At 38.1% G+C, this 27,145-nt stretch overlaps 1 protein-coding gene and 1 long non-coding RNA gene across 2 annotated transcripts; both read right to left on the bottom strand.

Annotated features, from left to right (window-relative positions):
- Nucleotides 1-729: 729 nt before the first annotated feature.
- Nucleotides 730-6,857, bottom strand: LOC132862260 (urokinase plasminogen activator surface receptor-like). The gene is made up of 6 exons (XM_060894203.1): nucleotides 6,516-6,857; nucleotides 3,462-3,559; nucleotides 2,527-2,622; nucleotides 2,253-2,396; nucleotides 1,596-1,706; nucleotides 730-1,165 (listed from the first exon to the last, which is right to left on the bottom strand). Exons 2-6 carry the CDS (start codon nucleotides 3,508-3,510, stop codon nucleotides 963-965), a joined length of 603 nt encoding a protein of 200 aa, XP_060750186.1. The 5' UTR covers nucleotides 3,511-3,559; nucleotides 6,516-6,857; the 3' UTR covers nucleotides 730-962.
- Nucleotides 6,858-23,932: 17,075 nt separating this feature from the next.
- Nucleotides 23,933-25,013, bottom strand: LOC132862243 (uncharacterized). Its single transcript, XR_009650003.1, has 3 exons — nucleotides 24,861-25,013; nucleotides 24,516-24,620; nucleotides 23,933-24,209 (listed from the first exon to the last, which is right to left on the bottom strand). It is a non-coding gene; the product is annotated as an uncharacterized LOC132862243 (long non-coding RNA).
- Nucleotides 25,014-27,145: the final 2,132 nt, after the last annotated feature.

Genomic DNA, 27,145 nt, shown 5'->3' with positions numbered 1-27,145 from the left:
TACATTTCTAAACATCACCTACAATCAGACAATCGGCCGTTCAGCAGCAGCATCTTAGTTGTTCAGTTGTTTTTTTATTTCTTTGTTGTACAGAATGTTTTATATTTGTTTACAATTATATTTATATTTTATATTAGTATCCTACGTTCTGTAGAAGTTAATAGGTTAAACCAGCCAGGTCTTTGAACACTCCTTGGATTAATCTGCCTTAAGTACATCGACTGCTTTCGTTTTTCAACATTTACATATTAAAATGAATTGATTTGCACTGATTTGAAATTCAGTTCAATCTTTACATATAGTAAAAGTAAAAGATCTTATGAACAAGGTACAATAATCAAGTTTGACCCAGAGAATGTAGTGTGATTGTATGTGAAAATAACAAAAAATAATAAATTAAAATATGAGAAATAATAATTTGGTACAGAATAACAGTGCTTACATAAAGAATTCTAACAAAACAATATGCCATATGATTGTTCTGTATTATAAACTCATAACCGGTTACTGATGTTTGATGGATTTATGAACAATGAAGGCAGTAAAACATTACTGCTCCTTGGACAAATATTAAATCAAATATTAATCCAAACCACTTCAACTCATGCCTCCTTTGTTCGAAAGATTTAACCCATTACTCATCACTCATCCCTCTATTTCATAGCAATAAGAAAATAACAGCATTTGGTAGGATTTTGTGACAAAATCGCAGTTCAAAAAAAGACAAAGTCAAAATGAATATGTATCAGTTTATTTCTTGCAGATTCACAAGTGGGATAATACGATCAATATCCAACTCTAAAGTGATATAAAGAGACTACAGACAATGAAAAGCTCAGTAATTTACATATGACAAATACGTTATATGTGATAATGCAATACAGCAGAGATGAAGTTTAAATGAAATAAAAATGATCTGTCTTCTGCATGCTGTTTTTAGTGAGCTACTCGATCAGCAGAGTTCAGGAGAAGAACAAGGAGGAGTGTAGAGAGATGATCATGAGGAGGAAACTCGTGGTGAAGATCTCAGCACTGTTACACAGGTTCCCATCACAACACTGAACACTTACACTGCTATTTCCCACTGAGATTACTGATTGAGAATCATTGCAGGAAGATTTATTTACACATCCTTTCACGGTCACTGTAGTGCCTAATACAGTACCTGAGAGAGAGAGAGAGAGAGAGAGAGAGAGAGAGTAATAGAAAGAGAAAGAGAGAGAAAGAGAGAGTGAGAGTAATAGAGAGAGAGAGTAATAGAAAGAGAGAGAGAGAGAAAGCGAGAGAGAGTAATAGAGAATAGAGAGCGAGAGAATAATAGAGAGAGAGAGAGAAGAGAGAGAGAGAGAGAGAGAGAGAGAGAGAGGGAGTAATATAAAGAGAGAGAGAAAGAGAGAGAGAGAGAATAATAGAGAGAGAGAAGAGAGAGATAGAGAGAGAGAGAGAGAGAGAGAGAAAGAGAGAGAGAGAGTAATAAAGAATAATAGAGAGAGAGAGAGATAGAGGTAAATGAATTAAGAACAAAACACTACACATATCCAAATACACAGAGGAAATAAAATGTAATAGATGCAGAGATAAAAAAAGTTATTCACCTGAAGCAGAAATGCACCTGTCTTCATTTCCTCCACAGTCCACTGTTTGTGTGCAGTCATTTTTGATACAGGTGTAACAGATCCTCCCGTTGGGCAAAGGAAGCGGAAGAACTTAAATAAAATAAAATCACCAAGAATTACTCCAATAATATATATAATTTATAAAAAAAAATCTAAAATACAAACTTTAACAAAATTACACTGCTATCAGCTATTTCTATCCAGTGGATGAATCCAAACCTTTAGATACACTGAATAAATAAATTAGAATGTAGGTCTGCTGTCTATGTAAAATTGTCGTTTTAAATTCATTTAAAGTTGAGAATAGTTTAACTCTCAGTAAGCTTTATTATCAGCAGAGGTTTTTCAGGATTGACCGCATTTAAGCAGCTGTTTCTCATTAACTGTAAGCTGATCGAGGTGAAATTCGGTCGATAGAATCAAACTAGATTCCTAAACACGGTCCGCCTGCCATCAGCCAATCAGCTGTGCCGTAGTCTTTACACAAAACACGATCGGTTCCTTGACCAGACCTGATCGCACGCAGCTCGAACTGTGACGTACTTCCTCAGATTACTGCCTTTGGCTATATAAAAACCCAAACTGGTAGAAATGAACATTTTTACATTTAATCCTTCGAACGCATTTTGTTTTTACCTGGCAGTGTTTCATTGTTGCATAATGTAGTGTTGCAGCACATGGCATTGCTGGTTATTACTGTTTCTCCCAGGTTTGCAGTCATAGGTGAACAAATGCCCGGTACTGCACAAGTCTTAACAACAGCGGTTCTATTGTTGCCATCTACAAAACATGAAATTTAGCAATGTGATTAGAAAATATGACTCGGTAACTGATTTATTATTAATATAGTAAATGTTCAGGACATTTCTGACAAACATACATTGAATATGAAATATAGACATGCACTTACTGTTCATTACAAACGCAGTTAGACTGGCACACTGGTCTGGACAGTTAATCTCACTACATTGACCACTAACGCAGTTAAGACACATCAGCGACAGCACTAGAAGGAAAAGAGTGAATTGAAAACAGAATTGAATGAAATAAAATACACTCTTGTGTAAATGGTATAAAAATGTTAGCTGTCCCTTTTCTCCTTTGACAATAAAACATCAAAACAGTGAGTAAAACAGAACTGTAACATAAGTGAGTCTGTCTGTAACATAAACAACAGATATCAGAAATCATGAAGCTTGTACTGTAAATAAAATCACAAACACCTCTATTCAACATAGATGTATATTGAATGTTGTGTCTGTTTTGTTTGCTAATATCATCAGTTTTTCTGGCTGTAGAGCTGATCACATGTGAGATCTGGGTTTCAATGCACTTTCTTGGTGGTTAAGAAAATTTATTGTGTTTCATGAAATTGACATTTTCAAGGCGTTAACTGTAATTCAAAGAGACACCTGATAAAACTCCTGCTACCTGATACCCACAACATATATCATCAGTCATCAATGTATCTTCAGTCTTTTGCAGAACAAGCAGATGTATAAATGTACGCTAAAGGAAGTGTGTTGTCTTCTATTCAAGGTTTGGTTCATAAAACAACTTAAAGGTGAATAGGACAGTGTGAGTGTTTACAACTGGTATAATGTGTAGCTCACTGTAAAATAAATAGATAGATAGATAGATAGATAGATAGATAGATAGATAGATAGATAGATAGATAGATAGATAGATAGATAGATATTAGATTGCAGCACTCACACCATGCGTCACCTCCAGCCAACATTGTGTATAAATGCAGAATACTTCACCTGTATTACACCATGGAACTTCTTAAACCAAGCCGTGATTTAAAGGTACGTTTCTGTGAGAGAATGTGAGAGTTCTTACCTCCAGAGAAAAGTGCAGAGACGAGCACCAGTGTCAGTAGGAACTTCATTGTTGTTGGACTGGAGAAGCTGAAGGTGAAGGAGGAACTGAAATAGGAACTGAAGGTGAAGCAAGATTAAAATGAATCTGGTAACAGAAGATGTGCAGGATGCACAGAGAGATATTCCCCTAATAAAGATTTACATTTACTTCCTTCATAGTCATTATTCTGACTCCGCCCCTTTTCTCTAGAATGACCTTTTTTCTTTCTTTTTTCCTAATTTGCCTTTTTTTAATATATATGTATATATTTGTTATAAATATTTGTTATTTTTTGTAATTTGTTATTTATATAATACGTTTAAAAGGTTTCAGAAGTTAATTAAAGGGTAAAGAGGAGAAGGCTTAGAAGTAAGAGGAATGTAAGAAGTGGTAAAAATATTCAGAGTGGAGGATGAACATGATGTGGTTCTACTGGTCAGGTAGGAGACATAACTTTCTTAATGTCACGGCACAATTGATATCATGAATCCAAGAGTGCTTTCTAGAACATCAGCTCTGACATTAGTGCAGCTACAATCATAGAATTCTATTTTTATATAACATATAAGCTTATACAAGATGCTTCTTATACGGTATCATTTCTATAGTAACCGCTCGATCACTGGGACTTTGTTAGCAGACGTTTGTGTACCATTTATGGAAGGAGTCTTCAGTGTCAGCACTTTATGATCCAGTCTAAGTTAAAGATGTGACATGAAGCTTTCTGGCATCTTGCAGTGTGCTTTGCAGTTTTGTTTTGTTGCTTTTTTTGAAAACTTTAAAGCAGGGAAAGGGAAAGAAAAAAAAAGAAAGGATCAACTCCATGTGGTCTCTGAGGACAACAACCTCCTCATCAATACACAATTATCAGACTGTATCTGACCATAGAAAGGACATTATTCGTAATAACACTCTCTGGTGTTTATATACAGTTTATAATCACACCAATCAATAAAATCAAATAAAATATATATCAAGTAAATGATAAACGTGATAAAACAGAGATACTAAAGTGCTATTTATTAAATAATGACAGATTGTAGGTCGTCGTGTGAGTCGTGTGTTGTGAGTTAGTTGTTGTCCTCATTTACATCACTGCATCTATAAACAGCCGCTCCCTCATTCCGACGCTCTCTCTCTCTCTCTCTCTCTCTCTCTCTCTCTCTCTAAAGGAGAAATTATCTCCTTTGAAGTTCAGAAGGCAAAAAGCTCCTCAAGCTTCTCGTGTTTCAGTGTTCAGTATTTAAGAGGAAGTGAACACAATACACCCTTACAAGTTTTTTCAGCATTACTGTATTGTGACCTCGCCCCTGTGACACACTCGAGGAATGTGGAGAAACTGAAACCGACTTGAATTGAGCTGGACTGAATTTCAGTTTTCTATCATGATGTGTTTAATAAAATCATTTAAATAAATAAAGATGTTTTTACAGAGATCTGAGGCAGTGGTCCCTGGTTTACAAATGAATTCTAGAGGAATTACGCTCCTCATCTTCTCAGGAACGTGGCAGGAAACTGACAAACCACATTCCGTTCATCACAGCGCACTTATAACCTGTTTATTAAATCAGGTCTGTTTATTACCCCTGCACGCAGTACAATCCCTCATGTGAAGAACAGAGCCCTGGAGTTCATCTTATTCATGAAACTGCAAAATAAATATTCAGCATTTTATTATTTAACTTAATAAACAGGGGCACGGTGGCTTAGTGGTTAGCACGTTCGCCTCACACCTCCAGGTTTGGGGGTTCGATTTCCCGCCTCCGCCTTGTGTGTGTGGAGTTTGCATGTTCTCCCCGTGCCTCGGGGGTTTCCTCCGGGTACTCCGGTTTCCTCCCCTGGTCCAAAGACATGCATGGTAGGTTGATTGGCATCTCTGGAAAATTGTCTGTAGTGTGTGATTGCGTGAGTGAATGAGAGTGTGTGTGTGCCCTATGATGGGTTGGCACTCCGTCCAGGGTGTATCCTGCCTTCATGCTCGATGACGCCTGAGATAGGCACAGGCTCCCCGTGACCCGAGCTAGTTCGGATAAGCGGTAGAAGATGAATGAATGAATGAACTTAATAAACATACAAGTCAGTTTTATTTTCTCTTACAATCAACCACAGATCTTCAGGAAAAATCTTGAGCTGAAGAAGTTCATTGTATTGATGCATTTATTGTTGATTCCCTTATTTGGATTTTTCTGTTCAGTCGTTCTAACTTTCTAACTCAAGCACAACGTACTGTGACTGCAACACAACAGACACCTTGAAGGAAATGTTTAATTCTATTTCCTGTCCCACAGATAAGCTTTTCTGTAAGCTGACTAACCAATTTACTCACTCCATTTATACGGCTTTGGCTACTTAAACTTTTTAAAAAATCACCTTTTTTAAAAAAAATGCATTTATTTAAACGTGAAACAAAAAAATGATCTAAACTAAACTGATATTTCTATGTTTACATCTTTTAACCATCTCAGCACATCATTCTCTTTCTTTAAAAAAATCATATTGCAGGTGATTTATTGTTCACAGCTCAAGTCATTCTACAGGTGTGTTGGTCTGATCTAGAGGCATGTTCTGAATGTGACATTCTGAAATGTTGATTTTCTTCTAAATAAATTCCTTTATTGTGATTTACGGTCTAGTTGTTATTATGCTGAATGAAGAAAAGTGCAACTTCTGAAGCTTAAAACTTCTTATTTTGTGTTTTCTATCCATTATTTCCTTTATCTTTACTAGAGTCCCTGTCACAGCTGTAGAGAAGCAGCGCCATAGCATGATGCCTCCACCACCATGCTTCAGAAAGGTTATGGGCCGCTTTTGGTAACGTGCTCTTCTGCTTTTGCTCCAAACATATCTTTATTTAGGATTCACACTAAAAGGTTCTACCTTCTTCTGATCAGACACATTTTGCTTCATGTCTTCAGATTTATGTGGACCTGGATGTTCTCTCTATAAGAAAGATCCTCAGCCTTGCCAACCAATCTGTAGCCCAGATATGTGAAGAATACAGGAGATTGATGTCACACACAAGCAGATACTGACCAGTCCTTCTCAGATGTTCCTGCAGCTCCTTTAACTTTCCCATAGAGAGATGAGCAGCAGAGTAACCGGGAACTACATTATCGTTGGATTGGAGAAGCTGAGAACATGAAGGAGAAACGAAACAGTATTTAAAATGAACGATGAGAAAGACGATGTGCAGTTTTGTGGTAATAAGAAGTGGAGGAAGAAATTTATTACAAAATCTCTCAAAATTTCTGCTTTTCTTTTCTATATTGTCTATTCTTTGAAATGACTTTGCAATGTACACTGCTGAAGATCAGTAAATTCTTCTGCTAAAGGAAAGTTGATTTAACAATGAAGCCTTGATGATAGGTTATATTCAGCACAAAGCTAGTAACACACCCGAAGGTGGTTATTATAATAATAATAATAATAATAATAATAATAATAATAATAATAATAGTAATAATAATAATAATAATAATAATAATAAAACCACTTTGTTCCGCATTCATCAGATGTATGAGCATCATTAAACTGTGAGCAGCTGGCTGGAAAGACTCGACCGTGTATATGTGTAGAAAGGAAAGTGAAAGCAGCAGGTAAGGTGTGTCACAGATAACATATAGAACTACAAACACACAATAAATAAACTGTGTAAATAACTAATGTTAATAAATCTAAATGTTTAGTGTTGGCGTACTGCTGTAGATTAAAGAGGAATAAAACATACTATTATTATGAGTAACAATAAGTCAATAAATCATAAAACAAATAAAAAATGCCATAAGTTAAGTTAATATCATTAAATATAATGCCGTGCTGAGTTCCTTTAGCGTTGTGTAAACTGTTTTATAGACAGAAGCTGCTTTTTGTTTCCTTTACAATAACTACAAGGTCACACCCTCTGACAAGCAGATAAAACAGACAAAAGGGTCTATTAGTCATCATATCTCTCTCTCTCTCTCTCTCTCTCTCTCTCTCTCTGTCTCTCTCTTTCTCTCACTCTCTCTCTTTACCCTCTCTCTCTCTCTCTCTCTCTCTCTCTGTCTCTCTCTCTTTCTCTCTCTCTCTCTCTCTCTCTCTCTCTGTACCCCTCTCTCTCTTTACCCCCCCCACTCTATCTCTCTTTCTCTCACTCTCTCTGTATCCCCCCTCTCTCTCACTACCCCCCCTCTCTCTTACACTTTCTCTTTGTATCCTCTCTCTCTCTCTCTCTCTCTCTCTCTCTCTCTCTCTCTCTCTCTCTCTCTCTCTCTCTCTTTACCGCCCTCTCTCTCTCTTACACTTTCTCTTTGTATCTTCTCTCTCTCTCACACTCTCTTTCTCTCACTCTCTCTGTATCCACCCATCTCTCTCACTCCCTCTCTTTACCCCTCTCTCTCTCTTTCTCTCACTCTCTCTCTTGTAACATGTTAACTAAAAGTAATTCTTTCATTTCTTTCATGTTGACCCTTACGGTGTGATATACAAAGGGTTTAAAGGGTTTCCTCAAATCTCTGTGTGTTTGACTTTCATTTCTGAGCAAGTTTTTATGATCACTTTCAGTTTGCTTATTAATAGTAATCATAAAGCTGTTTGTTCTGCACATGAAGTGTGTCCATTAGTCATCCCCCTGAAGGCTGTACACTTACATGAAGCCACACTACATACTATAACATCCATCACTCAGAATTCTATATTATAAATCTATAATATTTGCATGAGGTTGTTAATTATATGTGAATGATTTGTTTCATTTAAATACATTTAAAGTGATGTCCCTCTTGTGATGTTATGGCTCATAAACTTCTATAACCCAAATGTTCATCTGCTTTTTTTTTTCTTTTCTTTTGGATAAACTTAAAAAACCATTAAAAATGAGAATGAGAATGAAATCATAAGTCAGAAATACATTTGTTTGTGTTAATTAATTAAACAAAAAGAATATTAACAATAATGAAATCATATTTTGGGGGCACGGTGGCTTAGTGGTTAGCACGTTTGCCTCACACATCCAGGGTTGGGGGTTCGATTCCCCACCTCCGCCTTGTGTGTGTGGAGTTTGCATGTTCTCCCCGTGCATCGGGGGTTTCCTCCGGGACCCGAGGTAGTTCGGATAAAGCGGTAGAAAGTTAATGAATGAATGAATGAAATCATATCTTCCAGGCTTTATGTAAGTACTGAACATAAATCTTCTCATTCATTCATTCATTCATCTTCTACCGCTTATCCGAACTTCCTCGGGTCACGGGGAGCCTGTGCCTATCTCAGGCGTCATCGGGCAGCAAGGCAGGATACACCCTGGACGGAGTGCCAACCCATCGCAGGGCACACACACACACACTCTCATTCACTCACGCAATCACACACTACGGACAATTTTTCCAGAGATGCCAATCAACCTACCATGCATGTCTTTGGACCGGGGGAGGAAACCGGAGTACCCGGAGGAAACCCCCGAGGCACGGGGAGAACATGCAAACTCCACACACAAGGTGGAGGCGGGAATCGAACCCCGACCCTGGAGGTGTGAGGCGAACGTGCTAACCACTAAGCCACCGTGCCCCCCATAAATCTTCTCCTCACAGCTAAATGAAAGTGGATACAAACATTTATTTATCGAGTAAGAGATAAAACACAGCCTGTTACTGTCTGTCACTCTGATATAGAATTACATTTACAACCCCAATAAATGTTTACTACACTAAACCACAGCAGTTTGTAGATGATTACAGCATTTTATTAGTTAAAGGATAAAGTCAAGCTTTTTTTTAAAATCCATTTATAGTTGGAGTTTAAACTAGATAGATTTTAATAATATTTTAATAAGAACAAAATAATAATTAATCTGTTAATGCTCTTTACACTGTCTCATGTTTTTTTGTAGTCTTTCACCAGTGACATCTAAAGTGAAGAAATAAAATCATAAAACAAATCAAGCTCAATGTTGATGATATTTAGTCATATTATTATTATTTAATTCTGTTTTGACTGAATTATCTCTCTCTCTCTCTCTCTCTCTCTCTCTCTCTCTCTCTCTCCAGAATACCAGCTCTCACGGACTACACCTCCCAGAATCCACCACTGACTCTGATTACTCCACCACCCGTTCCTCATCAACTGCTTCCTATAAAGACTGAACTTGAACTTGACACCAGTGCGAAGTCTTGATCTGTTTCGACAATCATTTTCTGGTTTTCCCTGTTCTGGTTTCGGTTTCTGCTTCTGTGTTTTCGTTTCTGATTGTTTGCTGCCTGCCCTGACCCTCTGCCTGTCTTACCGATTCCGATTTCTGCCTGCTCTCCGAGATTGTGTTTATTTGCCCTGACCTTGCCTGTACGACAACGAGTTTGTCTTTATTAAAAAAGCTGCAAATGGATCATCTTACGACTTACGACTCCTTGTTACAATATATATATATTAGAGATGAGCCGGATACTCGGCTGAAACGAGTATCCGGTACGGATAAAGCTCTTCTGCCGAGTACGAGTATTATACGAGTAATAGAAGTCAATATCTGTGCTCGGATTGAATGAAAATCATCATTGGGTAGCTGATTGTGTCAGCGTTCTGTGATAGGCTAGTCACAGCGCCCCTCCCCTACAGTGATAGGCTAGTCACAGCGTCCCTCCCCTACAGTGATAGGCTAGTCACAGCGTCCCTCCCCTACAGTGATAGGCTAGTCACAGCGCCCCTCCCCTACAGTGATAGGCTAGTCACAGCGCCCCTCCCCTACAGTGATAGGCTAGTCACAGTGCCCCTCCCCTACAGTGATAGGCTAGTCACAGCGCCCCTCCCCTACAGTGATAGGCTAGTCACAGTGCCCCTCCCCTACAGTGATAGGCTAGTCACAGCGCCCCTCCCCTACAGTGATAGGCTAGTCACAGCGCCCCTCCCCTACAGTGATAGGCTAGTCACAGCGCCCCTCCCCTACAGTGATAGGCTAGTCACAGCGCCCCTCCCCTACACACATACAGATGTATTGTGTTGCTGTGTCTCGCTCTGCTCACTCACAGTCACACACAGAACAGCTCTCTGTCTCTACCTCAGTCACTCGGGTCTTTTCCGTTAACGTTTAGGGTTTCTTCAGCTTTTTACTTCGGGTTGTAACGTTAATAATACGTACTTACTAACCAGTAGAGTTCTGGTAAACGTGGGTTCGGTCAGACGTGGTGCTTGCTTGGTAGAATGCGATTCGCATTGCGTCTCTGCCTGTCGGAGATTTTTTTTCTTTTTTAAACCTTCAGCTGTGTCTAACCAGTAACCAGACACTGAGTGTCTGACACGTTTTTGCTGTATTTCATAAAAACATAAAGGTAGTAAGCTAGTGTTATAAATATTACAAATTAATTATTAACCTACACACACTCACACACACCTGGTGTGTGTCATTCATGTCATTAGATTGGATATTTATTTATTTTAAAATACTATTAATAATAATTATTTCCTCCCACTGGACATGTTCATCTTTCTCTCTTTCTCTCTCAGCTCATACACCCACAAATAGATAGATAGATAGATAGATAGATAGATAGATAGATAGATAGATAGATAGATAGATAGATAGATAGATAGATCTGAGTTACCTTTGGGTAAAAGCATGCAGATGAACATGATTGCCACTACAGACCTCATTGTAGATGAAGGTTGGTGTAGATGAAGGAGTTGTGGAGGTGAAGCAGGCTGTCGTGAGAAAGTGATCTGTCATCTCCTTTTAATAGTGTAAGGGGGCAACAAGGAAAAGGTGCAAGGGAGGGATTAACTTTACAAATGTGATCAGTTCTGAATTGTGGTATTTCTGTACTCACAATATTGTTTGAATTTTTTTTTAATATTGTTTTTATTGTTTGCATAGTATTTACACTGGATGGTGCTGTTTTTGTGTAGTCTTTTGTGTAATGTCTTGTATTTTTTGTTTGCATTGTCTTTTGTCCTGCACCATGTACACCAGTTTGCACAGATACACTTTATGTATCAAGGACTAACTTACTAAGTCCTTATCTCTGTGTTTTTCTATGTAGCTTCATGGTCCTGGAGAACATTGTCTCATTTCAAGTCAAGTCAAGAAGCTTACAGTATATTGTCATTTTAACCATATATAGCTGTTGCAGTACACAGAAGTGATTTTTGGCTGCTTGTGACTTACAGTGGTTTTTTCACACTTGCCTGTACGTTCTCAGTTAACTGTTTCGTGTTCAGCTGTTAAGAAATAACTTCTTATTTTTCTCACTTCCCATAAAAAGATCACTGATTACCTGTGTGATTACACAACTGTCTTTATCTCCCAGGACAAGAATGAGACATTGACTGCTGTAATGTGCTGGAAATGAGATTAAACATCTAAAACATCATATTAAAGAAACATCTCATTTTTATCCTGTTATTTTATTGTATTGTTGTATTTATTGTTGTTTTTTAGTGTATTATAGTGTATTAAATGTATTATTTGGCTTTGAGTCGGCTGCTCGATAAGATGCTCTGATAAATGCTGTGAATGTGTTGTTGGCTTTGTAAATGAACAACAGAGATGCTGTGACTGCAGGAAGCCACAAAGTTGTCTGAGGTTGCAGTTCTATAGAAAAACCTAACCAATACTTCTCTCTTTCTTCTCACACCTCTCAACACTTCTTCTATCTCTCACCTCTCATTTAAAGTTAAGTTATGGGAAAAAAAACTTTTCACACCTTGAACAAATGTTTCTACATTTTTGATGATGATACAGTCGATACAGATACAGATGATACAGAGGGACAGCTTGGCCAATCACGTTCATTTTCCACACTTATTACATTTGTCATGTCTGTAACCTAGTTCTGTTTTGCAAAGAGGATAAAGTTCCAACTAACAGGACTAACTATAATTCTCAACTATAACTATAACGTGAACAAAGTTACAATCAGTAAAAATGTCATGAGAATGAAACTGGTTTGGATTTACTGCACATTTGGACAAAGTTTGCAACATGTTATATTTATATCTGTTCTAAATATTAAATATTTTATTTGTACACAGTTATATACAGTAAACAACCTGCAGTGAAATCCACTCCTTCTCAGACTGTGCATAGCAATAAACTTTATTTAAGAAACAAATTAAAATGTATTTTTGTCCTGCACTGTCTTTTTGTCTTGCACTGTTTGCACCAGAGGGGGGCACGGTGACTTAGTGGTTAGCACGTTCGCCTCACACCTCCAGGGTTGGGGGTTCGATTCCCGGCTCCACCTTGTGTGTGTGGAGTTTGCATGTTCTCCCCGTGCCTCGGGGGTTTCCTCCGGGTACTCCGGTTTCCTCCCCCGGTCCAAAGACATGCATGGTAGGTTGATTGGCATCTCTGGAAAATTGTCCGTAGTGTGTGATTGTGTGAGTGAATGAGTGTGTGTGTGTGTGCCCTGTGATGGGTTGGCACTCCGTCCAGGGTGTATCCTGCCTTGATGCCCGATGACGCCTGAGATAGGCACAGGCTCCCCGTGACCCGAGGTAGTTCGGATAAGCGGTAGAAGATGAATGAATGAATGAAAGAATGAATGAATGTTTGCACCAGGACTACGTGTCTCGGACTAACTTACCAAGTCCGTAGCTTTGTTTTTGTTCTATGTAGCACCCTGGTCCTGGAGAAACGTTGTCTTATTTAACTGTGTACTGCAACAGCTATAAATGGTTGAAATAACAATAAAAGCTTCTTGACTTGACTTGTATGTGAATGTAATAATAAATGTGAATGTGAAGTGTTTTTGGCTGCTTGTGGCTACAGGACGTTGGAGGGCCTACAGAAAGTAGTGGTTTGACTCATGCTTGCAGTGGTTAGTTTTCATACATGCCTGTAAGTTCTCAGTTAACTGTTTCATGTTGAGCTGTTAAGTATTTATTTGCTGTTGTGTTGTAGTTCAGTTCTCTGAAAGAAGTTCCAACTAACAGGACTAACTATAATCCTAATCTATAACTATAAAGTGAATAAAGTTACAATCAGTAAAATTGTCATGAGAATGAAACAGGTTTGGATTTAATGGTTAAAAATAGTTGGACTATTTTTGGACAAAATTTGCAACATGTTATATTTATACCTGTTCTGTTTAAACACACATGTTTCTAGCCTTTTGTATTAAATATTTCATTTGTACACAATTATATACAGTAAACAACCTGCAGTGAAATCCACTCCTTCTCAGTGTACTGAGTCTGTCTGTGTCTTGCCCTGCTGTTAATTGTTTGCTCCACCCACTCATTTGTTACCATGGACACTCATTGAACTCATTCCTTCCCTCTCGTTTGTTGTCATAGTTACTCATTGTCTCTGCTTTGTCATTGGTTCCTGTCTGATATATATTCTCGGTTTGTTCACTTCCCTATGGCTAGTCGTTGTATTTCTGTTTCCTGTTAGCCCGGTGTTCTGCCTAGTCTTGCCTGCCTGTTTTCCTGTTTCCTGTTTTGATTATTAAACGCTTGACTGCATTTGGATCCTCACTCGCCTTTGCCTCATCGCGACACTCAGACTGTGCAAATCAATAAACTTTATTTAAGAAATGAATTATAATGAAAAGAGAAGAAATGAGAAGAATAATCTTAAGGAAAAATAGAATATGATATGCAATATGTTACTTCTCTTAATTGCTTTAATTCTTCATTAGAAAAGACTAAAAAGGGGTAAATCCTTTGGCAAATATATATTAGTGTCATTTCAATGTATGTCCACAAGAGGGCAGTGAAATCTCACAAACAGGCCGTAAAACAATTCAAGCTTGAAATATTTTTTGAAATATTTTTAAAAAACGTAAAAACGAAAAAGAAACGACGTGTTTCTGTTTATATTTTCTTTAAATTGTCTTTAGGTATCTCAAAGAAAAGAGAGAAAAAAACGGGAAATGTTTAAACAAATAAATTAAAGTCATTCCACAAGCGGACAAACTTTAAATCTATTACTAAACCTCGAGGGAAAGTAAGAAAAACGACGACTGTATGTTGTATTAGAAAAAAACATTAACATTGTCCTTATGTCTCTCACAGAAAACGGGGGAAAGGCTAAACCGTTTAACAAATAAATTAGTGCAATGAAAATATATGTCCACAAGAGGGCAGTTGCGATCTACAAGTGAACTTGTGCGACAGCTCAGTACAGTTTAATAGTATAACTGTAAATTGACATTGAAAATGCGAATTTAAAATAAGAGAATTTTTTTCAAAAGTAACTTTTTTTTATAAATCCTTAAATTCAGAGAGAGAGAGAGAGAGAGAGAGAGAGAGAGAGAGAGAGAGAAAGAAAGAGAGACTTTTTTTTACTTTTTACAACACTTTACACAAGTCACATATCATAAAAATTCATGGTGACTTAATAAATAAATAAATAAATACATGGTTTCTACATTGAGTAAAACATGGGTGATTAGTTTAACTCTGGTGCAAAGTTTAGTTCTCCTTCCTCCACAGAGCACAAAGCATTCTCCCTACACCACACACATTCAAACACCTCCACATCATTCATACTTCTCTAAAAAATTAAAATCAATTAAAATCCTTGATTTTATCAGCCTTTTTAGTATCATTGTGGCCTCACAGTCAGTGTTTTGTGCAATCTGGTTTTTTCAGCTCAGTATATTGCCATCTTTGCTTGATTGAGGATAAAGTTAACCAGTTGGCACCTGAACCTGTGTTTCCTAATGTATTTAAAACCAAAAATAAAACACAACAATAAAATCAACATAAAACAACCTTAAAATGCTCCACAAAAACACAAACTGACTGCAACTTGGAGCAGTGAATAAAAGCATGAAAAACTGTCTCTCTCTGTGAACAAAAAGGACAGTCGTGTGTAATATCAGGGTTTAAAACAGAAATAAGAGTTCACAGAGATAATACCATGTACTGTAAAAGCAGGGCTTCAGGGGTGGGTACGTCACTAATGGAGCTCTGGTCTGCAGTCTGAGCTTTGGGCTCACGCTCCCTAGGCCCTGGTGCAGAAGCAGTTGCAGGGCTTTTTTTCGCCGCAGGGGGAACGGCTCCAGCAGGCTCATCTGCGTTCTGCCCTGGTCACTTGGAGACACCGGGGTCACTCTGTCTTTCAGGACAGGCACGGACAAGATGTCCTATCTGACCACATTTAAACATTTTATATCGGTCTGGGAAAAACTCCTTCATTTAAAACCATAAACGCCATTCTCCTGAAAGACACCAAGTGCTTAACTAGTGGGGACTTACAGCTGAGGGGTTCAAGAATACAACAATTGCACTGTTCATGCGGGAGGCAGAGACAATGTTCTCATGTCCCACCACATCTCCCATCGCTAACACACTGCTCTACCCTCGCCCTGCACACCACCCTCACACCGTGCCGGCAAGTCAGACTCTCAAACAGCTTCGTGCTCGGAGACACCATGCTGCTCATATACACACACACACACTCACACATATGCTCACACACACGCTAGAATACTCTCACACACACTAGATTATTCCTAGATGTTTTATAGGAAAAACTTGGCGAGAAAACGCCGAAATAATTGCGAAAATTGCCGAAAAAAATAGAGCAATAGAGAGAGAGAGTAATAGAGAGCAATAGAGAGCAATAGAGAGAGAGAGTAATGGAGAGAGAAAGAGAGAGAGAGAGTAATATAAATAGAGAGAGATAAAGTAATAGAGAGAGAGAGAGAGAGAGTTATATACAGGGTTCGCACGGTCATGAAAAACCTCTTAAGGCTCTGGGTTGTTGATCGGAGGATCGGGGTTCAAGGACCAGCACTGCCAAGCTGCCACTGCTGGGCCCTTGAGCAAGGCCCTCAACCCTCCCTGCTCCAGGGGCGCTGTATCATAGCTGCCCCTGCACTCTGACCCCAACCTCCTCAGTTGGGGTATGTGAAGAAAAGAATTCCACTGTGCTGTAATGTATATGTGGCGATAATAAAGGCTTCTATGCCCCCCGTTCTATTCGAATATAGTTGATAATATTGGTTAAATTACATGGTCGTCGGAAGCAAATAAAAAGTGGGTGTGTAGCAGCCCCTTAGTTCCGAAGAATAAGGCAGAGAGTTTTTCAATGATGCTTGAACATTTATTTTTTGATGCAATAAACCTTTTCTTTGCATCAGTCTGCATGAACAGGTTCCATGCATCCTTTCTTACTTGCAGTGTATTAAGCTTTATGCTTCACACTTCATTGCACCGTAATACTATACAGAAAGACAAATAACAAATAGACATAAGCACATTTACATAAACATAATAAACAAATACATAATCACAATGTAAATCTGTTTAGAGCAAACCACGATAATATTTAGAACCATCTGCAGAGTTCAATCTGCCTTAATAATAGTTTAATGTCACAAATAAGTAATATATAATGGTTCCGACACCCATGTTAAATTACAATAGTTAACGTTCGCACGATCCGTCACGTGACGTTCTCGCGTGGGGTAACGTAGTTTCAGCTAACGTTAGTATTATGTAAAGGAACATGGAACTTCTTAAACCAAGCCGTGATTTAAAGGTATGTTTCTGTGGGAGAATGTGAGAGTTCTTACCTCCAGAGAAAAGTGAATTACTGTATCAGACTGTATCTGACCGTAGAAAGGACATTATTCATAATAACACTCTCCGGTGTTTATAACAGCTTATAATCACACCAATCAATAAAATAAAATCAAATATACCGTATATCAAGACAATGATAAATGTGATAAAAAAAAGAGCTACTGAAGTGCTATTTATTAAATAATGACAGATTGTATGTCGTCCTGGACGTGTTGTGAGTTAGTTGTTGTCCTCATTTACATCACTGCATCTATAAACAGCCGCTCCCTCATCCGACGCTCTCTCTCTGTCTCTCTCACTCTCTCTCTCTCTCTCTGTACCCCTCTGTACTTTCTCTTTGTATCCTCTCTCTCACTCTCTTTCTCTCACTCTCTCTCTTTACCCCCCCCCTCTCTCTCTCTCTTTCTCTCTCTCTGTATCCCCCCCTCTCTCTCACTTGCTCTCTTTACCCCCCTCTCTCTCACTCTCTCTCTTTACTCCCCCTCTCTTTGTCTCTGTACCCCCTCTCTCTATAAATAATAGATAGACAAACTCGATATAGATAAACTCTATAAACTCCCTCTATAAATTTGCATTGGAGTTTAAACTATATAGATTTTAATAATATTTTAATAAGAACAAAATAATAATTAATCTGTTAACGCAAACATCACAATTTAATTTCATAATAATTCAGTATAAAGACATTAGAGCTCTTTACACTGTCTCATGTTTTTTTTGTAGTCTTTCACCAGTGACGTCTAAAATGAAGAAATAAAATTAATCATAAAACAAATCAAGCTCAATGTTGATGATATTTAGTCATATTATTATTTAATTCTGTTTTGACTGAATTATCTCTCTCTCTCTCTCTCTCACACACACTCACACACACACACACACACACACACACACACACACACACACACACACAAATATCAACTATTTTTATTAAACTTCACTGATAGTACTAACATTAATACAAATAAAACAATGAGAAGATTCTTCAGACCTGGATGAGAATGAGCAAACTTCTTTATTGCAGTCAATCAGCCACCCATTCCATTGAGCTCAAGGAAAAATTTCTAAGTTAAAAGTAACAAATAAAAAACCCAAAAGAGCATTCCCCTGCAACCCAAAAAAGATCCCGCTCCCCAAGAACATCACCACAATATATGCTCTGGCTCCTCTAGGCACCTCCTCTTTTAATTTACATACCTTCAGGTAATTTCCCATTATTTTTCAAAGTTGCCCTCAAAGCCCCGCCTAATCATTTACCTGACTTCTCAGAATTCCCCTTACCAGAACTTTCCAGAATTACCTCATACGCCTCCTAAGTGACCTAATGTCCTGTTTTTCTGATTTCCCCTTATTTCCCAGACTCAAGGTCTGCCCTTGGATTTTTCTGTATATAGATTTTCCTGTCCTTGTTAATTTCCTATTATTTCCAACCTTCTTCGTCATTGTTGTTAAAAAATGTGCTCGAGAGAGCTTCGTTATTTCCTTGTTTGGAAATAAAACTTTCCCTTGAACTGCTCGCCTGTAATTTCCAATTCTATTTCCTATTCTATTTTTGTCTCATCCCAGATTCTTTAAAAAAATGTAGGTAAACAGCCTGTAGGGGGCGCATGACACCTTGAAAAGAGACAGTAGTTACGTTCTGGTCATTCATTCATTCATTCATCTTCTACCGCTTATCCGAACTACCTCGGGTCACGGGGAGCCTGTGCCTATCTCAGGTGTCATCGGGCATCAAGGCAGGATACACCCTGGACGGAGTGCCAACCCATCACAGGGCACGTTCTGGTCAAAAGATCAGTAATAAAAGCCGCAGAACGCTGATGCATGATATCTGCTTTCTCTTCTCATTATTTACAGGTATGTTAAACCTTTTAAGAACCAATTGTTATTTGATTCGTATTAAAGTTAAATCGAGCTAAAACAAAGTTAGGAAAAGCCATATCCATAATGCATAAGTTACATGTACTGTATGTTGGATGGATTGATATTTCAAATCTAATTTGGTGTTAAATTGATTGATGTATTTCATTATGTGCTGCATAGAAGTGTAATATACTGTAGTGACCGGCAGGTAAAGGTAAAGGCAGCAAAAGGTAAAAAAGATGGAAGTAAATATTGAATATAATTCATTTTGCCATCTTACAAAAGAGTGTTGTAAGTTCTGAATATTGTGTGTTAAACTCTTGTATGTAATGACATGAAGAAAAGAGAACAAATGTTTAATGAGATGTTTATTGAAATAGTTAAATTGAACATTCTCATTTCTGTGTTTACCAACAATGCATGTACTTTGACACTGTAGGTTGAATATTGAAAATGATATCACTGAGTATTCAAGTTGAGCATCTGAAATTGTCAATGAATACAATAATGTCAATTCATTATGTGAAAGCAAAAACGTAGAATTGTTCATGTTGTTAATTGAAGAGTAAATCTACCTGTTCCTGGTTATTAAAAAAGAAAAAAGATCAGTAATAAAAGCGCCACAACGCTGATGCATGATATCTGCTTTCTCTTCTCATTATTTACAGTTACGATCTCGACTCTTCCTTACTGAGGTCCGTAACAGTAACAAAACAAAGAGGGACAGCAGACACTCCACAAAAATGGATTTTTAAAGAAAGCTGGTAATCATTAATAAAGGGTGAAGTTTTCTCTAAGAAAATGTTTGTTTGACATTTTATGGACACGCTCACGTCTGAAGTGAAGTGAAGTGACGTGACATACCACTAAGTACGGTGACCCATACTCAGAATTCGTTCTCTGCGTTTAACCCATCCAAAGTGCACACACACAGCAGTGAACACGCACACACCATGAACACACACCCGGAGCAGTGGGCAGCCATCTATGCTGCGGCGCCCGGGGAGCAGTTGGGGGGTTCAGTGCCTTGCTCAAGGGCACCTCAGTTGTGGTATTTCCGGCCCGAGATACGAACCTTAGGTTTAGGAGTCAAACTCTCTAACCGTTAGGCCACAACTTCCCCTGATTTAATTAGACAATAATAATAAGGACCAAAAAAGCATCATTGACCAAGACATCATGTTAAAATGGCTCTTTTCATGACTAGCTCTCCGTTTATCACAGAACTGCCCCAATGCCCCAAATCCCAAACTCTATCAGTAAAACACAGAAAAACATACTGGCAGAACGTATGGGTCACGAACATTGATAGCTTTTAACCCCCGATAACTTATACATGGCATCAGACCCCATATTCTTCTCCATAAAAAAGAATCTGGCCACGGCAAGAATTCACTTTTAGCTCATCTGTAAAAGCATTAAAGTGTGTTGTTCTGTATCATGACACTCGTTCAGTATCGAGTTTGAGCAAGGCAAGTGTAAATACACCACAATACTGTTCAGTTTTTAATTCTGATTGTCAGGGCTTGTTTAAAGTGTTGATTAATTTTCCAGAAATCAGTTCTGACAGTAGTGCAACTGCGAATCTCAAATTTATATAAATGCATTGTTCAGATATGTGATTGTTCCCAATCCCAAACTCTATCAGTAAAACAGAACACAGAAAAACATACTGTAGTTTTTAATGTTTCAGAAAAATGTCTTTTGTTATTGTGCAACTAGTCAATTTGGATGTTACTGTATCAGCAAAGAAGGCAGTACATGTGAGTACAGTCACTTCTGCAAAATGTAGGCAGTTTACTCAGATGCTACTGTCTCAGCGTAATAGGTGTTAGTGTAGTCAGGATTACTGAAAAAAGAAGAGAATCTAATTCAGAGAAACAAATTATATAACAATCAGTAGCACAATATTAATCCAGAAAGATTCCAGAAAACAGCACAAGATCAAAATTCAAGTTTCAAGTTTTCAATTCAAGTTTATTTGTATAGCGCTTTTTACAATGGACATTGTCACAAAGCAGCTTTACAGAACATAAACATAAAACAAAAGATAAACATAAGGAGAAGTATAAAGAATTAATATAATAAAAATTCAAGATATATACAGTTCACAGTGTGTATGTATGTATGTGTGTATGTGTATTTGTCCCCAATGAGCAAGTCTGAGGGCTCAGGCAACAGTGGCAAGGAAAAACTCCCTTAGATTGGTAAAGGAAGAAACCTTGAGAGGAACCAGACTCAAGGGGAACCCATCCTCATATGGGTGACACTAGATGGTGTGGTTACAAATATACAAGTATCACAGAGTCCAACTGGAGCCGGTAGATCTGTAGATGTCTCAGGGTTCTCACAGAGTCAGCCTTGTCTCAGTGGAGGTCCAGAAATTTCAACGCACGGAAGACGATCTTAGCATGGGTGTCTCAGCATGGGTAGAAAAAGAGAAGAGAAGAGCAGTGCATAGGGATTAACATATCTGCTGTTCATAAGAATGTGCAAGTCTAGTGTGATAGTGCACAATATTTATGGGATGTATTATGTGTGCAACAGTGATGTTGTGACTGGATTAATTTGTCTCAAGGTTTTGAAAGGTCCGATGTATCTTGGACTTTTTCTGCATGGTAATTTTGTTTTGAGATAAAGATGGATGACCAGACGAGTTGTCCAGGTTGATACAGTGGATGTGAGTTTCTAAGTCAAGTGGCTTTGGTAAACGTGAATCATTAGAAATTATTAGAAAACTAATTGTTCTTTGGCTTAAGGAGGTGACGGCCTTCAGGTTTGTGGGAGGACATTTACAGCTGGACCTGTGCACTTCTACTATGAAGGAAATGCTGGGATCTGAGTGTCATAAGATAGGAGATCTGGTGAAGCAGAGTTTCAGCGGGTTAAAGGTAGGTTGTGTGGATTCAGACCAGCAGAGCTTTTTGGGCTGTCCTTATATCTGTGACGTCAGAGGAGCAGATCCTGCGCTATAGTCTCGAATATATCGGTACAGTCTTTGATGTTGATTGGTGCGTCTATACCATAACAGCTCGTACTTTGGCTGCATCCATTTCTATCCCTGGCGGTTGAGGACCTAACTGAGGAATGAGTTGGAGGTGTGGTGGAACTCACATTTTACTGTTTTGATGTTTCAGAAAAATGTCTTTTGTTATTGTGCAACTAGTCAAATTGGATGTTATGGGATGAAATTATTCATGGCATCAGACCCTCAACCTTCTGGTGAGGTAGAGAGGCGAATATATCCTGCTTCTGATGCTGCCTTGATATACTGGTCCATAAACTAAGTTTCAGGGAGAGAGAGGGGTAAACTCTGCCCTTGGGTGCAGAGGTGTTAGTGAGCACGGTCTCAGGGTCCACCAGTATATCATGGTGTTCCTCAGGGATTGTAATCATGTCTCTGGGTTTCAGACTTTCGACAGTGGTGGTACAGCATGGAAGGCTAAGAGTGGTTTTCAAACAATGAATTAACAGCGAGTTAATTCCTTGTCAATCCAGGAAATCTGGGGTTTGTGAATCTGTAGCAATGGAAATCCCAGTATTACTGGGTTAGCGTGAGATGACATGATGAAGAGGATGAGCTTCTCAACATGAAAGAGGCTGATTTGCAGCACCATTGGTTCAGTCTGAGTTAAGAAGCCGTTCCTGATGGGCTGGTTATCTAAGGCTGTGACTTTTAGGGGGCAACATGCAGCACTGTGGGCAGATGAAGATCCTCCACAAGTTGTTGATGGATTAAGTTCATCCCGACTTGGAGTCAACTAGAACAAAGATGTGACTGGTCTCATTTGCGAAATGCAATTGCACGGCAATTGTAACCTAAAAGGGTGCAGCTCACCTTGGCCGAACTCTGTCCAGATTTTTCTGGGCAAGATGCACAGCAGCATCAGGCTTGGCCACAGTAAATTTATTTTTTTAACGGTACATTCACAGCATTTGGCAGACACCCTCATTCAGAGCGACGAAGATGCAGACGATGTTCCTCCATGAATACCCATTTTCCCGACCTGCATGAGTTCTGGTAATCCTGATAAACAGATAACAGCTTTTAATATTTACCCTTTGGTTAAGTGAGAAGTGTGAAGACTGTGTTTGCTGTTAAAAGGTAAACCAGAGAGATAAGATCAGAGAGCGATCTATGGGAGAAAACCAACCATTTTGGAATTGAGTAAAGAGGAACAATCTATAAGACGCATTGAATAAACACTGGGCAGAGTCAATACAGCTAGAAATGTCCTATGATAGAAAAAGATGCCTCTGCTGTGCTGAACAACCAGACATTGAACAGGTTGGCCCAGGGATCCTGGACCAAAAATCATATACAGGCTTGTTATAATGTAAAGAGTCTGTCCAATCTGATCGGTCTACAAACTCCTCTTTATTCCATTCCAATCCCTGATCATTGCCTAAATCCAAGTCTGACCATCAGTACAATTTAGCTATTATGTGTACAGCCACTATGATGCACACCTACTGTGTAGAGGGTGGTAAGGACTGGAAATGTTTGCTGTGAGGACAGTAGAACCTGACAGCAGTAAAACCTAACACATACCTGTGATTCTGTTTGGACCACGGTAACAGCATAACAAACCGGTCTCCTGTCCTTTTCCCAGGATGGAAGACTGTATGGACAGAGTATATATATATTCTGTCATGCATTTATGTTTTACAATAAACAATAAGTCAATAAATCATAAAACAAATAAAAATGAGAATGAAATCATAAGCCGGAGGCCTGCAGTAATTATATTTTATATATATATATATAAGAAATACAAGAATTTTTTTTTAATATTTGTATAAAATAGTGAATTGGTCATGCAGAACACTACATGAGTGAACTTTGGTCTGTTATAATCCAAGTGTCAAAACCCTTTAATGTTATTTTACACTCTTACAATTTTGTTATGTTCCATATTACAGTCATTTACTGTATATATATTCACAGTTGTTTACTGGACATTTTACTCCATGAGTCCATGAGTCCCTCAACTAAACCTGTCAGTGTGCAGTTAATGAGCTGAGATACTGCCATCTACTGCTGCTGATGTGCAAACGAAGTGAATATATAACACAAATCAACACAGTTATGAGCCAACAAAGTTTATTGACAGAACGTATGTTATACATGACATTACAGTGAAGTTTATGTCGGCTTTTTCATCAGAGCTCAGAAGAAGAGCAGGGAGGAGATCAGAGGGACAAACATGAGGAGGAAACTCAGTGTGAAGATCTCAGCACCGTTACACAGGTTCGTCTGACAACACTTCACATTAGCAAGAGTAGCTCCTGGTAATTGACTCGTGTCACACACCAGCTTTGGCACACAAGTCTTAAAAGTAAACTTACTTGTGCCGACAGAGGCTAGGCGAGAGAGAGAGAGAGAGAGAGAGAGAGAGAGAGAGAGAGAGAGAGAGAGAGAGAGAGAGAGAGAGAGAGAGAGAAATTGTTCTCAATCAATTTTTTAATAAATCCTGATTGCTAGATTACATAAAGAATCAACACGTGTGTTATTTATTAGTAATAAGGAGTAATGTTTAATAAATTATTACATATAGTTATTATAATACTTCATGTTTTGTCCTTATGCAGGTAAACAATGATCAAAAATCCATAATGGAAACTTCCACAAACTCTTGTTAAATACACAGATTTAAATACATTATTTACCTGTTGCACTGAGGCAGGAATCCATTCCAGCAGGACAAGTCTGCTTAGTAAATGTTTTGCAGTTAGTGGGATCACAGATATAGCAGCTCAGTTGGCCAACAGCAGCTAAAGAGAGAAATTAATTAATAATCAAACAAATCAAGCTCAGGGTTGATGTGAAATAGTCAAATATGTCAGGAAAATAAAACCAACAATTATTATTATTTCATTCTGTTTCATTCTCTTTCTCTCTCAGCTCATACACCCACAAATTAATAGATAGATAGATAGATAGATAGATAGATAGATAGATAGATAGATAGATAGATAGATAGATAGATAGATAGATAGATAGATCTGAGTTACCTTTGGGTAAAAGCATGCAGATGAACATGAGTGCCACTACAGACCTCATTGTAGATGAAGGTTGGTGTAGATGAAGGAGTTGTGGATGTGAAGCAGGCTGTCGTGAGCAAGTGATCTGTCATCTCCTTTTAATAGTGTAATGTGGGGGGGCGGGATAACAAGGAAAAGATGCAAGGGAGGGATTAACTTTACACATGTGATCAGTTCTGATCAGATCACTTTACATTACTCACACATACACACACTCACACACATACACACCCACACGCACTCACACACACATATACATACACTCACATACACACACTCACACACACACCCAAACACACACACACACACACACACACACCCAAACACACACACTCTCTCTCTCACACACATACACACACTCACACACACACAAACACACTCACACACACACGCACACATACATACATACTCACACTCACAACCCTCACACAGACTTTCATTTCACCACATCATGTTGGAATCAGGAATCATGTTTTTGATATTGGGACACGCCCTGCCATGTTTTTATTACAGTGTATTAATGACATATCAAAGCCTGGTAATAAGGATGTGTCTGGGACATGAGGACAGTGTTCCCTAATGTCTTTGTGCAGTTCAGAGGGACTGTCCACTACAGCTCTGAGTTATGAAGCGATGAGAAGGTAACAATGATGTTTAAAGTTAAATGTTCTGGGATTCTCAGTGAGTCAGACTGTCTCCTGGAATAGATTATTCAGGAGTATGAACACAATAAAGACACAAGAATAAAACTCTAAAACTGCTTTATATCTTTATATCTCATGTAACTGCTGCTATAAAACTTTGTTAATTTTTTTTTTTTACACTGGTTGGTGTTGTTTTTGTGTACTGCCTTTTATGTATTGTCTTTTGTGTAATGTCTTGTATTTTTTGTTTGCACTGTCTTTTGTCATGTCTCACACTGTGTACACCAGGTTGCACAGATGCACTTTATGTATCTAGGACTACTTACTAAGTCCTTATCTCTGTGTTGTTCTATGTCATTTTAACCATATATAGATGTTGCAGTACACAGAAGTGATTTTTGTGACTTACAGTGTTTTTTTCACACTTGCCTGTACGTTCTCAGTTAACTGTTTCGTGTTCAGCTGTTAAGAAATAACTTCATATTTTTCTCACTTCCCATAAAAAGATCACTGATTACCTGTGTGATTACACGACTGTGTCTTTATCTCCCAGGACAAGAAAGAGACATTGACTGCTATAATGTGCTGGAAATGAGATTAAACATCTAAAACATCATATTAAAGAAACATCTCATTTTTATGCTGTTATTTTATTGTATTGTTGTATTTATTGTTGTGTTTTAGTGTATTATAGTGTATTAAATGTATTGTTTGGCTTTGAGTCGGCTGCTCGTTAAGATGCTCTGATAAATGCTGTGAATGTGTTGTTGGCTTTGTAAATGAACAACAGAGATGCTGTGACTGCAGGAAGCCACAAAGTTGTTTAACCGTTGCAGTTCTATAGAAATACCTAACCAATACTTCTCTCTCCTCTCAACACTTCTTCTATCTCTCACCTCTCATTTAAAGTTAAGTTATGGTAAAAAAAAATTTCATACCTTGAACAAATGTTTCCACATTTTTGATGATGATATAGTCAGAGTGACAGCTTGGCCAATCACGTTTGTTTTCTACACTTATTACATTCGTCATGTCTGTAACCTATTTCTGTTTTACAAAGAGGATAAAGTTCCAACTAACAGGACTAACTATAATTCTCAACTATAACTATAACTATAACGTGAACAAAGTTACAATCAGTAAAATTGTCATGAGAATGAAACGGGTTTGGATTTACTGCACATTTGGACAAAATTTACAACATGTTATATTTATATCTGTTCTGTTTAAACACACGTGTTTCTGGCCTTTTGTATTAAATATTTTATTAGTACACAGTTATATACAGTAAACAACCTGCAGTGAAATCCACTCCTTCTCAGACTGTGCATAGCAATAAACTTTATTTAAGAAACAAATTAAAATGTATTTTTGTCCTGCACTGTCTTTTTGTCTTGCACTGTTTGCACCAGGACTACGTGTCTAGGACTAACTTACTAGAGTAAGTCCGTAGCTTTGTCTTTGTTCTATGTAGCACCCTGGTCCTGGAGAAACGTTGTCTTATTTTACTGTGTACTGCAACAGCTATAAATGGTTGAAATAACAATAAAAGCTTTTTGACTTGACTTGAATGTGAATGTAATAATAAATGTGAATGTGAAGAGTTTTTGG

Source organism: Tachysurus vachellii, chromosome 19 (genome assembly GCF_030014155.1).
Source record: "Tachysurus vachellii isolate PV-2020 chromosome 19, HZAU_Pvac_v1, whole genome shotgun sequence".
NCBI lineage: Eukaryota > Metazoa > Chordata > Actinopteri > Siluriformes > Bagridae > Tachysurus > Tachysurus vachellii.
Note: the sequence above shows the minus strand (reverse complement) of the source record. Positions and strands in the feature narration are given on the sequence as shown.

What these genes read in the sequence shown, in the direction of transcription:
- LOC132862260 (XM_060894203.1), bottom strand. Translation starts at nt 3,510, where the DNA reads ATGAAGTTCCTACTGACACTGGTGCTCGTCTCTGCACTTTTCTCTGGA. An exon ending in CTCTGCACTTTTCTCTGGAG is followed by an intron (nt 2,623 to 3,461) that starts GTAAGAACTCTC and finishes TTTTCCTTCTAG; the next exon opens with TGCTGTCGCTGATGTGTCTT. An exon ending in CAGGTGCATTTCTGCTTCAG is followed by an intron (nt 1,166 to 1,595) that starts GTGAATAACTTT and finishes TCTCTCTCTCAG; the next exon opens with GTACTGTATTAGGCACTACA.